This window comes from Ceratotherium simum, chromosome 16 (genome assembly GCF_057802395.1).
Source record: "Ceratotherium simum simum isolate JZ-2026a chromosome 16, ASM5780239v1, whole genome shotgun sequence".
Lineage (NCBI taxonomy): Eukaryota > Metazoa > Chordata > Mammalia > Perissodactyla > Rhinocerotidae > Ceratotherium > Ceratotherium simum.
Window position 1 is genome coordinate 21,079,379 of NC_141915.1, and position 12,143 is coordinate 21,091,521.

Here is a 12,143-nt window from a genome sequence, read left to right on the forward strand (position 1 = left end):
AGGACAGGACGTTGCTTATGGCTGGCAGAGAGAATTGTTCAACTGAAGTAAAGCATCTTGTGCAATACAGTGTTAGTCCCTGCCAGCTTCCAGAGATGCCGACGCAAAGACAGCTTTAATTATGTTAAAATATTAATAGTTCATTTAAGGAAAGCCTTAGAACTTACATAGCTTGTACGAAAGATAGTTTAAATAACAAGATATCCAGCTTGCTTATCCATATTTGATTCTTGCCTTTTCATTTTATAGTAAGAAGACTATTGGATATTTTGAAGTGATATTAAGATTATTGGGTATGAACATTTGTTTTTTGTTGATTAGTAAGCACATACTTTCTTTAATTCCCCAAATAGAAAGTCCACAACTAGACCCCAGTGTCAGTCAAAAAGAGACCAAAAGGAAACGAGTGGAAACGGAAAATCATAAGTCAAAAAAAAAGAAACCAAATGAGTATTCAGAAAGTCCAAAAAAGATAAGTGGGAAACCAGAAGAACTTGACAAAAGAAACCATTCCACTGGTATAAAGCCAGACTCTTCCAAGGGTCTATTGTCTAAAACATCCAGGAAGAGACAAACTGCTTTGAGTACAACATGTAAAGTGGAAACAGGAACAGTAGAAGATCCTGATATTTTGATAATAGATGATGACAAAGAGTCTACATCAGAAATATCTTCTATTCCTGGTAAATTACATTTTCTCCCTCTGGTCCTAGAACTCCTTTGGTTTTTTAACCTCTCATGTTTCCCCTCTCTTATATATATGCTCATTGCAACATTCAAACAATGTATAAAATAAGAAGTGGAAGCCTCACTAATTAGAGTCTTACAGATAACCACATTTAACCGATTGGTGTTTGGTCTTTGCTTTTTCTGTGCTTCTATAAATACATATACTTTTTTAAAAACCTGGATCATTCTATACATATTATTTTACACCTGTTTCACATATCTCTAACATGTTCCCATTTGGTTTATCTAGCTTTTCCAAAGTATTCTATTGAATTGATTAATTCACCCTTTTATATAGCTTTAGAGTATATTTTTATGGCAAGTCTCCTATCATTTTTTAAAATTATTTTCATGCATCTGCTCTACTAAATGAACTATAAAGATTCTTTTGCCCCCAAAAATCCCATGGGGGTTTTGACTTAGTGTTAATGTCTGGATTAATTCAGAGTGAACTGGCATCTTTGCAACATTCAGTCTTCTCAGTTGGGAGTGTAGCATCTCTCTCCATTTACCGGGGTTAACTTAGTAGGATATTTTAATGTTTCTTTTCAGTGGTCAAAAGAGGCTCCACTAAAATTATGTTGCCTTTGGTCTTCAGAGAATTTTTTTTTTTTTTTTTTTAATTTTTTTTTTAATTTATTTATTTTTCCCCTAAAGCCCCAAGCGATAGTTGTAAGTCATAGTTGCACATTCTTCTAGTTGTTGTATGTGGGACGCGGCCTCAGCATGGCCGGAGAAGCAGTGCGTCTGTGTGCGCCCGGGATCCGAACCCGGGCAGCCTGCATCGCAGCGCACGCACTTAACCGCTAAGCCACGGGGCCGGCCCTTCAGAGAATTTTTTATGGTACAAATTATTTGTCGTATTTCATGGTTATTAAAAATTTAAATGTGTCCATTTAAACCTTTCTGTCACGAGGTTTTATGGTGGTTAGCTTCTAAGGGGGAAAGATTTTGATATGAAGAATTTTAAATGTAATGTTAAGTTTTGAAATTGCCTTTTTGGCATTCTGTAAATATAAATATTTGTATAGATACTTATTGTTACATGAAACGATAATGTAAATATCTAAGAATATATGTTATGTCAAGGAACAGATACTTTAATATCTATTTTTTGCTTTAGATTCTGGAACTGAAGACATGCTTTGGACAGAAAAGTATCAACCCCAGAACTCCAGTGAACTCATAGGCAATGAATTAGCTATAAAGAAGTTACATAGGTTGGTAAAATTTGTAAAGGAATTGAGAAATAGTTTATGAATTTTTACTATTTAGTTTATTTATACTAAAATCTAGAAATTATAAAGTAATACATTACCTGGAGAATCTTAAAAAGAAGTTTTTTTTTAAGTGAAAAGTAAATATTCATCTTTTCTCCCATTTCTGTTCCCCAGAGGTAACCGCTGTTAAAAATTTCCTATAAAACCTTCCAGAAAAAATTGTATGCATATATTAGTTCCTTTCTTCCTAAAAAAAAAGATCATATTACTCCTCATTCATCTTCATAATCTTTTGTCTACAATTCCCGCATCCAAAAAGTTCTAAAAACTGAAAGTTATTAACTTATTACATAAAGTTCATTATGGTCTTTACTGATCCCATTTAGTAGAAGTTCATACATTTTTTTAAATAGAAATATCAAATGATTATGGAAGTCCCACCACAGATCCCATTAGGGGTATTGTGTTATTTGTGGTGTATGTACCGAATTTCCTTTCTAATGTCTGAAATGTTCTGAATTCTACAACTCACCTGGCCCAAAGGATTTTATGTAAGAAATTGGGACCCATAGTAATAGTAACACTGAGTTTAGCACTGTTCTAAGTATTGCATTGTTCTTAGCTCACTTAATCCTTAAAACAATACTCTGAGGGTAAATACTGTGGTCTGCATCTCACAGATGAGGAACGCGGCCTGGAGAGGCTGCGTTGTTTGTCAGAGTCACACAGCTACAAAGTGGTGGAGCTGGAATTCAAACTCAAGCAGTCCAGCTCCAGACTAGAGCTTAATCTTTCTACTTATACTTAGCATCGCACATTAGACATCTCTCATGTCATCACACAGTCCCCCGCAGTTCTTCAGAGTTGCTCTGTACAGGTTTCTGATGTGAGCGATTCGTATCTTGTCTCCTACTGATGTAGTTTTAGGTTTTTCCTTTTGGAGGCTAATGTGACCAGTGTTGCAGTGAATATCCTTGCACACAGTCTTGTGTATTTTGGCAAAAATTGCTTCATTTTAAAATATTCAAGCCCATGTAAAAATATTTTACTATTTGGTTGATTCAGAAGCACTGTGGAGTACCTAAAAACTAATGACATGCCGTAACTTCCCCCAGCAATCATTTTTACATGTAATCTAAGAGATATCTATATTCTGTGAATTATTTTTATTAACATACATTTTCTTATGGTAGTTGGTTGAAAGACTGGAAAAGAAGAGCTGAATTGGAAGAAAGACAAAATTTGAAGGGAAAAAAAGAGGAGAAACAGGAAGGTATTTCGAGTCATTTTTTCCCTTTCACTGAACATTTTTAGAGTTAGATTAGCTAAAAATTTATTTATTAAATTTTTTTTTAATGTTTTTTGGTAAGGAAGATTAGCTCTGAGCTGACATCTGTTGCCAATCTTCCTCTTTTTGCTGAGGAAGATTGGCCCTGGGCTAACATCCCTGCCCGGCTTCCTCTACTGTATGTGGGACACTGCCACACCATGGCTTGATAAGTGGTGCATAGGTCCACGCCCACGATCCAAACCTGGAAATCCCAGGCCGCAGAAGCAGAGTGCAGGAACTTAACCACTATGCCGCTGGGCCGGCCCTGATTAGCTAAAAATTTTATAAAATTTCTTAATGGGTATTTTATATTTGATTTTCTAGTTTTTTGAAATTAAATTTCCAGCATTTGTTGGCAAGATATTTGTGAGATTTGATCATTGGGTTTTGTGAGGTAGAGTTGCTGCCTAAGCAATTATCATCTAATATGCATTTGAATCATTTTTCAGATCTGTTGGATAGCATAGATTTTAAAGGCAGTTCAGATGATGAAGAAGAGAGTCGTCTTTGCAATACTGTTCTTATAACAGGGCCAACAGGGGTGGGAAAAACTGCTGCTGTCTATGCTTGTGCTCAAGAGCTTGGATTTAAGGTTAGTGAGAGCTACAACGGAAGAATGTTAATATAATAATTATCCTTGAGTTAAAAGAAAACAAACTATTCTACCTTTTTTTATATATTCTTCTTTTAGATATTTGAAGTGAATGCCTCTTCTCAGCGCAGTGGTAGACAAATTCTGTCTCAACTTAAGGAAGCTACTCAGTCCCATCAAGTAGATAAGCAAGGTGTAAACTCACAAAAACCTTGTTTTTTTAATAGCTACAGCATAGGCAAGTCACCAAGTAAGTAAATTATTTTCCTTAAGTCATAACCTTTTCAAAAAAAATCTAAGAAAAGAATTTTAGTAATCAGCATTTTGTCATTGATTTTTTTATCTTTTCCTACACATATACATGCCTTTTTATTTTTTCCTGAACTATTTTAAAACAAATCTCAGGACCATCGTATAATTTTACCCATATATACTTCAATAGCTTTCTCTAACTGATAAGGACTTTTTAAAAAGCATAACCACAATATCATAATCAGACCTGACAAAATTAACTATATACTTTAATTTGTTTGAATACCCAGTGTAATTTCAGTTTTCTGATGTTTCAAATGGTTTATTCCAATCAGAATCCAAACAGGGTCCACGTCTTACATTTGATTAATATCTCTTGAGTTTCTTTTAATCTCTAACAATTCCCGCATCCTTTTCACATCATTTATTTGTTGAAAACATGGGTCATTTGTCATAAAATTTCTCGCATTCTGGATTTGGCTGATTGTGTCTGCATGGTATCAGTTAACGTATTCCTCTTCCCTGCATTTCTTCCTTCCTTCCTTCCTTCCTTCCTTCCTTCCTTCCCTCCTTCCCTCCCTCCCTCCCTCCCTCCCTCCCTCCTTCCTTCCTTCCTTCCTTCCCCCAAAGCCCCAGTAGATAGTTGTGTGTCATAGCTGCACATCCTTCTAGTTGCTGTATGTGGGACGCGGCCCCAGCATGGCTGGAGAAGCGGTGCGTTGGTGCGCGCCCGGGATCCGAACCTGGGCCGCCAACAGCAGAGCACGCGCACTTAACCGCTAAGTCACGGGGCCGGCCCTCCCCTGCATTTCTTATAAACTGGCAGTTAGATCTGTGGGCGTCATTAGATTCAGGTTCCCTTTTGGGGCTGCCACACATGCAGAATCAGGGCTGTATACTTCCTATGGCCTCATAGCAGGAGATGCATAATGACTGGTTTTCCCACTTTTAGTGATGTTAAAATTGATAGATGAGTTCAGTTGTTTTCAGTCTAATCTAGCCTTTACAAAGTTCCCCCATCACTCTCTTATCTAATGGTATTTTGCAGCCATTTAATGATCTTTGTCTAGTGGACTCATTTCATTAAGGCTTAAAAAATGGTGATTTTGTAATTCACTGAGCCTTTCTGAATTTATTAGTTTGAATTCTAAGAAGCACTGTTCCTTTGTCAACTATTTGGATACTTTGAAATACAGTCTGTACAGGAAAGGCATGAGAAATGCTTCATTCTTTCCTTCTTTTAATCAGGTCTTAGACTTATGCTGCCCTAGTAATCTCTGAAGTTGACCAATGAATATTTGTGTAGTTTTATTTTATTTATTTATTTATTTTTTTGCTGAGGAAGACTGGCTCTGAGCTAACATCTATTGCCAATCCTCCTTTTTTTTTCCCCCCCAAAGCCCCAGTACATGGTTGTACGTCATAGTTGCACGTCCTTCTAGTTGCTGTATGTGGGACACGGCCTCAGCACGGCCGGAGAAGCGGTGCCTTGGTGCGCGCCCGGGATCCGAACCCGGGCCGCCAGTAGTGGAGCGCGTGCACTTAACCACTAAGCCATCAGGCCAGCCCAGTTTTATTTTTTTTTAGTATTATTATGAACTCATGGATTTGTATGTATTTAATGTGTTTCAATCCTTTGTGTTCATTATTTGCTACTTGTAAGATTTTATCACTAGTTTTATTTATTTATTTATTTTTCTCCCAAAGCCCCAGTAGATAGTTGTATGTCATAGTTGCACATCCTTCTAGTTGCTGTATGTGGGATGCGGCCTCAGCATGGCCGGAGAAGCGGTGCGTCGGTGCACGCCGGGGATCTGAACCCCGGCTGCCAGCAGCGGAGCGCGTGCACTTAACCACTAAGCCACGGGGCCGGCCCTATCACTAGTTTTAAGCAGTTATGATTATGATGTGCGTTGGTGTAGTTTTCTTCATGTTTCACGTGCTTGGGATTTGTTGAGCTTCTTAGATGTATTGGTTTATCGTTTTCATCAAATTTGGGGAAATTTCAACCTTTTTTTTAATTGAAATATATTTGACATGTAATGTATAAATTTAAGGTGTACAACATATTAATTTGATACGTTTACATATTGCACTGTTTGCTATTGTATGGACAATTAGCATCTCTAACATGTTATATAATTATCATTTCTTTTTAGTGGTTGGAATAATTAAGTTATAATCTCTTAGGAAGTTTGATGTTATAATACAATCTCATTGTCTATTTTCACTATACTGTGCTTTAAATCTCTAAGATTTAATTTTCTACTCATTGCAAGTTTGTACTCTTTTTTTTTTTTTTTTTGTGAGGAAGATCAGCCCTGAGCTAACATCTGATGCTGATCCTCCTCTTTTTTTGCCGAGGAAGATTGGCCTGAGCTAACATCCTTGCCGATCTTCCTCTACTTTATATGGGATGCCAGCATGGCGTGGCATGACAAGCGGTGCATCGGTGCGCACCCGGGATCTGAGCTCATGAACCCCGGGCCGCCAAAGCGGAATGCGCACACTTAACCGCTTGCGCCACCGGGCTGGCCCGATCAACCTTTTTTTGTGTGTGTGAGGAAGGTCGGCCCTGAGCTAACCTGCCAATCCTCCTCTTTTTTTGCTGAGGAAGACTGGCCCTGGCCTAACATCCATGCCCATCTTCCTCTACTTTATATGGGATGCCGCCACAGCATGGCTTGCCAAGCAGTGCGTTGGTGCGCAGCCGGGATCCAAACTGGAGAACCCCGGGCGGCCGCAGCAGAGCGCGCCCACTTAACCACTTATGCCACCGGGCCGGCCCCCCATCAGCCTTTTTTTTAATTGAAATATATTTGACATGTATAAATTTAAGGTGTACAACATGTGAATTTGATACGTTTACATATTGCACTATGTTTGCCATTATATGGACAATTAGCATCTCTAACATGTTATATAATTATCATTTCCTTTTACTGGTTAGAATAATTAAGTTATAATCTCTTTGGAAGTTTGATGCTTATAATGCAATCTCCTTGTCTATTTTCACTATACTGTGCTTTACATCTCTTAGATTTAATTTACTACTCGTTGCAAGTTTGTACTCTTTTTTTGTGTGTGTGTGAGGAAGATCAGCCCTGAGCTAACATCTGATGCTGATCCTCCTCTTTTTTTGCCGAGGAAGATTGGTCTGAGATAACATCCTTGCCCATCTTCCTCTACTTTATATGGGACGCCACCATGGCATGGCATGACAAGCAGTGCGTTGGTGTGCACCCGGGATCCGAACCCGTGAACCCCAGGCCGCCAAAGCGGAGTGTGCACACTTAACCGCTTGAGCCACCAGGCCAGCCCTGCAAGTTCGTACTCTTAAACAACATCTGTCCTATCCCCCACCCACCCCCAAGCCCTGGTAACCACCATTTTACTCTCTGTTTTTATGAGTTTGGCTTTTTTTGTGTGTGTGTGAGGAAGATAAGCCCTGAGCTAACATCCATGCCAATCCTCCTCTTTTTGCTGAAGAAGACTGGCCCTGGGCTAACACCTGTGCCCATCTTCCTCCACTTTATATGGGACACCGCCACAGCATGGTCTGACAAGCGGTGAGTCAGTGCGCACTGGGATCCGAACCCCGGTGGCCAGCAGCGGAGTGTGCGCTTAACTGCTATGCCACAGGGCCGGTCCCCCAAGTTTGACTTTTTTTGATTCCACATGTAAGTGATATCATACGGTACTTGTCTTTCTTTGTCTGACTTATCTGACTTACCATAATGTGCTCAAGTTCCATCCATGTTGTCATAAATGGCTGAATGTCCTTCTTTCTCATGGCAGAATAACATTCCATTGTATATATATATACCACCTCTTCTTTATCTGTTCCTCCATTGATGGACACTTAGGTTGTTTCTGTATCTTGGCTATTGTGAATAATGCTGCAATAAACATGGGAGTGTATATATCTCTTTGATATCCTATTTTTATTTCTTTTGGATATATACCCAGAAGTGGAATTGCTGAATCATATGGTAGCTCTATTTTTAATTTTTTGAGGAACCTCCATGTTATTTTCCATAGTGGCTGAACTAATTTACATTCCCACCAGCAGTGTTCAAAGGTTCTCTTTTCTCCACATCAGTGCCAACACTTGTTCTCTCTTCAAATATTTTTTCTGTCTTCCTCCCCTCCTTTGGCAACTCCAATTATATATATTTTAGACCACTGTGTTGTGTCACAGGATTATGTGTTCAGTTTTCAGTCTTTCATTTTTCTGTGTTTCATTTTGGATAGTTTCTATTACTATTTATTCAAGTTCACAAATCTTATCTTCTGCAATATCTAGTATGCCATCCATGCCATCCAGTGTATTTTTCATTTTACATATTGTAGTTTTCATTTCTAGAAGCTTGTTTTGGGTCCTTTTTATATCTTCTATGTTACCATGCTCAATCTTTCCTGTAGGCTTTTGAACATATGAAATACAGTTATAATAACTGTTTTAGTGTTTTTGTCTACTAATTCTATCATCTGTGTCATTTCTGAGTTGGTTTCAATTGATTGGTTTTTTTTCCTCATTATAAATTTATTTTCTTGCTTTTTTGGATGCCTGTTAATTTTGATTGGCTGTCAGATTTTGTGCAGTTTACCTTGTTGGGTGCTGGATATTTCTGTCTTCCTGTAACTATACTTGAACTTTATTCTGGGATGCAGTTAAGTTACGTAGAAACAGTTTGATCTTTTCAGGTCTTTTCTGCTGTATTAGGCAACACCATAGCTGCATAGGTCTAGGGCTAATTTTGCTCCATTATTTAAAAACGCTTCTGGGCCGGCCCGTGGCTTAGCGGTTAAGTGCACGCGCTCCGCTGCTGGCGGCCTGGTTCGGATCCCGGGCGTGCACCGAGGCACCACTTCTCCAGCCATGCTGAGGCCGCGTCCCACATACAGCAACTAGAAGGATGTGCGGCTCTGACATACAACTATCTACTGGGGCTTTGGGGGAAAATAAATAAATAAAATTATAAAATAAATAAAAACGCTTCTGAGTAGTCTGTCCAATGCCCCATTAATTATGAAGTTTGCCATTCTGTCTAGTGGGAAGAGGAGCTAGTTCCAGCTCTCTGTGAGCCTCAGAAATTATTTCCTTTAATTCTTCACTGATCATTACTCAATTGGAGACTTGCAGGGGACCCTCTGCAGATTTCCAGAGCTCTGTGTTGCTCTCTCCTCTTTGGTATTCTGTGCTACGAACTCTATCTGCCTTGGTGTCCCCGGACTCCTAGTTCAGTTTTCAACTCAGGCCTCTGGACTGGTTTCCCCTCCTCACTGTGGCCTGGAAATTCTCTCAAGGCAATAAGCTAGGCAATCCTTACGGTTCACCTTGTTTGTTTCTTATCTCTCAGGTTTCCCTGTCCTTTCTTGCATGAGGTCCAAAGTCTTGAAAAGCATTGTTTCATAAATTATGTTCAGTTTTTTGTTGTTATTTCAGATGGGTGGGTAAATCCAGTCTGCATCTTGGCCAGGAGCAGAATCCTGTCTTTTGTTCTTTTTGTGCTCGTATTGTCTCGTCTTCAGCCAGCAGGAAACCATTTTAATTGGCTTGTGTCCGTTTGACATAGCCCCAGTAATGTTTGATATTTTCCTTGCTTGAGGGCTTGTTAAGATGTCCCAGATCTAGAATTAGCTATTTCTCCAAGAAGATGATTCTTTTGGTAGAAAATCTTTTAAAAAACATATCGATAAAATTTAGCCAAGTACTTACTGAGTATTTTAAAGTAAAAATTGGCATGTATTTTCTAAAACCAATCTTTGGACTAATGCCAGTCCATGATCAAGCAATCCTTGGTCTATGACAAAATTAGAAAAATAAGGACAAAATAGTGAGTTTTTTAATAAATTGAAATCTATTCAATATAAAGAAATATTTTTTAAGATTATGTACCTCTTACCTTGTGGTGTTAAAATGCCCTATTTTTATGAAATGATAGTGATAACGATAATTTTTTCAAATTCAAAATTTTCAGTAAGTTTTTTGAACACCTATAATATGCAAGGGATATGATAAGATCTGTGGAGTCAGGGGTGAAAAAAAAGAATAGGACACAGTCATGGAATCGTACCTATATGATGGTACATGAAGAAGCTGCTCCAAGGCCGAATGATAATAATTAGGACGTGTAAGGACTAAATAGGGCACTCGGAGGGGAGAAAAAGACGTGCTCTGGAATAAAAGCTGGGCACGGGCAGCTTCTGGAGGATAGAGGTCAACCATTTATTTTTTAACTTTGTATCCATCCCTCAGCATTTCTAGAAAAACATATTATTTGCTTGCAGTATCGATTCACTGTAGGGCTAAGCTGAAGTTGGACAACAGAGTTGCATAATGTGCTTAGTTTGTACCCTTATGACTTTTCCTCCAGCCTCTTCTGACCTCAAGCAGGTATAGAGAAAGTGAATGGAGGGATTATGAACATTATTGCTTTAAGAATGTATGTTTCTTTGCAAAAGAGTGTCTTTTCCAAATGACTGGTTTTACCTTCTCTACTGGTAGAATAACTGTAATGATACAGAGTACTGAATATAAGAATGAAGGAAAATTTCCATAACTTTGATTTTTAACTGGTAAGAGTAGAAATATAGACTGTGGATAACTCCGTCTCACCATCTGTTTAATTTTTAGAATATCTATCGTTAAGTGTAATTTGTTTTTGGCAGAAAAATTAAGTTCCCCTAAGAAAGTGGTCACATCACCAAGAAAACTTCCTCCACCGTCACCACAAAGTAGTGGACCAAAGCGAGCACTTCCGCCTAAAACTTTGGCAAATTATTTTAAAGCATCTTCCAAGCCAAAAAATAATGAAGAAATGGGAGCACTTCTGGAAAACAGTACAGGTAAGACACTAAATTGACAAAATAAACTTGACATTTTTTGATACTAATGACCCTGGTAAATGAAAATATGATCATATTTCATAAGTTCTTATTGCTGTTTATTAAACCTCCACTACGCTGAAGGTCCTACATACAGGAGTTTTAATATTTTGTTTCAGTTTTGATAGGAGCTTTCAGTTTGAGCTTATTCTGTGGAAATATCCAATGTTCTGTTAAAATTTGATTTTATCTAAAATATTAATATCTGTGCAGGAATCAAAAATTCTTTTGAACAGAAACAAATTATTCAGACTAAACCTGCGAACACAACTAATTCAAACATCAAAGAATTCGGAGCCGAGGAACCCAATAGGAAAAATGCAACATCTCTCATTCTTTTTGAGGAGGTAGGCTTACAGAGGTATACATTTGTGATATCTCATGATAAAAACTTATTCTGGAGATTACTATATGTGTTACTATACAGTACTGTAAAATAGCTAAGAAAGTCAGGAATACTTGTATCTATTTGAAATTAAAGCAAGTGAAACTGATAATCATAGAAGAATTTTTCAGGAAGATGATTAATATAATTCAGGCTTATTAATTATTGTTCAACGATTGTAGAAATTATTCTGACTCATGCTTATCCAGTTATAGGTGACTGCATTTCTTTTAACATTTGGTAATTCTTTTACTCTTTTAATAGTGTGAGGCATTGTAAGCTTTCAGCGTGGGCTGAATTCACACTGTTCATAAATTCATAAGTTTTGTCTCTAGCAGACAAATAATGTATCTACTATGTATACATTACTGATATCCAGCAAGTGTATTGTTCCTCAGTGTATTAATAGTCCAACAAATGGTTCTCAGGTTGATGTCATTTTCGAAGAAGATGCTGGGTTTTTGAATGCAATCAAAACATTCATGGCAACAACTAAAAGACCTGTAATCCTTACTACAAGTGGTAGGTAACAGTGATTTTACAAGTAATTACTTTTGGTTAAAATATTTTGGGAAAGTTTCCAATTTTAGTTAGAAATGTACCTTTAAAAGTCTGCTAGTAATTTAAGTCTTTTTTCTGAAATGGGGAGGCTCTGAGGTCATTTTTAAAACTAAGAATTATTCAAATTTACAATTGATCTTCAGCCTTGAGTAATTATTAAATTAATATATTACCTTACAAATA

At 37.7% G+C, this 12,143-nt stretch overlaps 1 protein-coding gene across 3 annotated transcripts in view; it reads left to right on the forward strand.

The window, feature by feature from the left end:
• ATAD5 (ATPase family AAA domain containing 5) overlaps positions 1 to 12,143 on the forward strand; it is a 45,875-nt gene that overhangs the window by 20,103 nt on the left and 13,629 nt on the right. For 2 of the 3 annotated variants that reach the window (XM_014796384.2, XM_087440774.1), the window contains exons 10-17: positions 354 to 683; positions 1,853 to 1,949; positions 3,143 to 3,222; positions 3,729 to 3,871; positions 3,971 to 4,121; positions 10,799 to 10,975; positions 11,228 to 11,361; positions 11,828 to 11,921. In XM_014796384.2, the coding sequence (XP_014651870.2) occupies positions 354 to 683; positions 1,853 to 1,949; positions 3,143 to 3,222; positions 3,729 to 3,871; positions 3,971 to 4,121; positions 10,799 to 10,975; positions 11,228 to 11,361; positions 11,828 to 11,921 (1,206 nt within the window). The remainder of the gene's footprint in view (positions 1 to 353; positions 684 to 1,852; positions 1,950 to 3,142; positions 3,223 to 3,728; positions 3,872 to 3,970; positions 4,122 to 10,798; positions 10,976 to 11,227; positions 11,362 to 11,827; positions 11,922 to 12,143) is intronic. The other variant, XM_087440775.1, reaches the window with a different exon arrangement.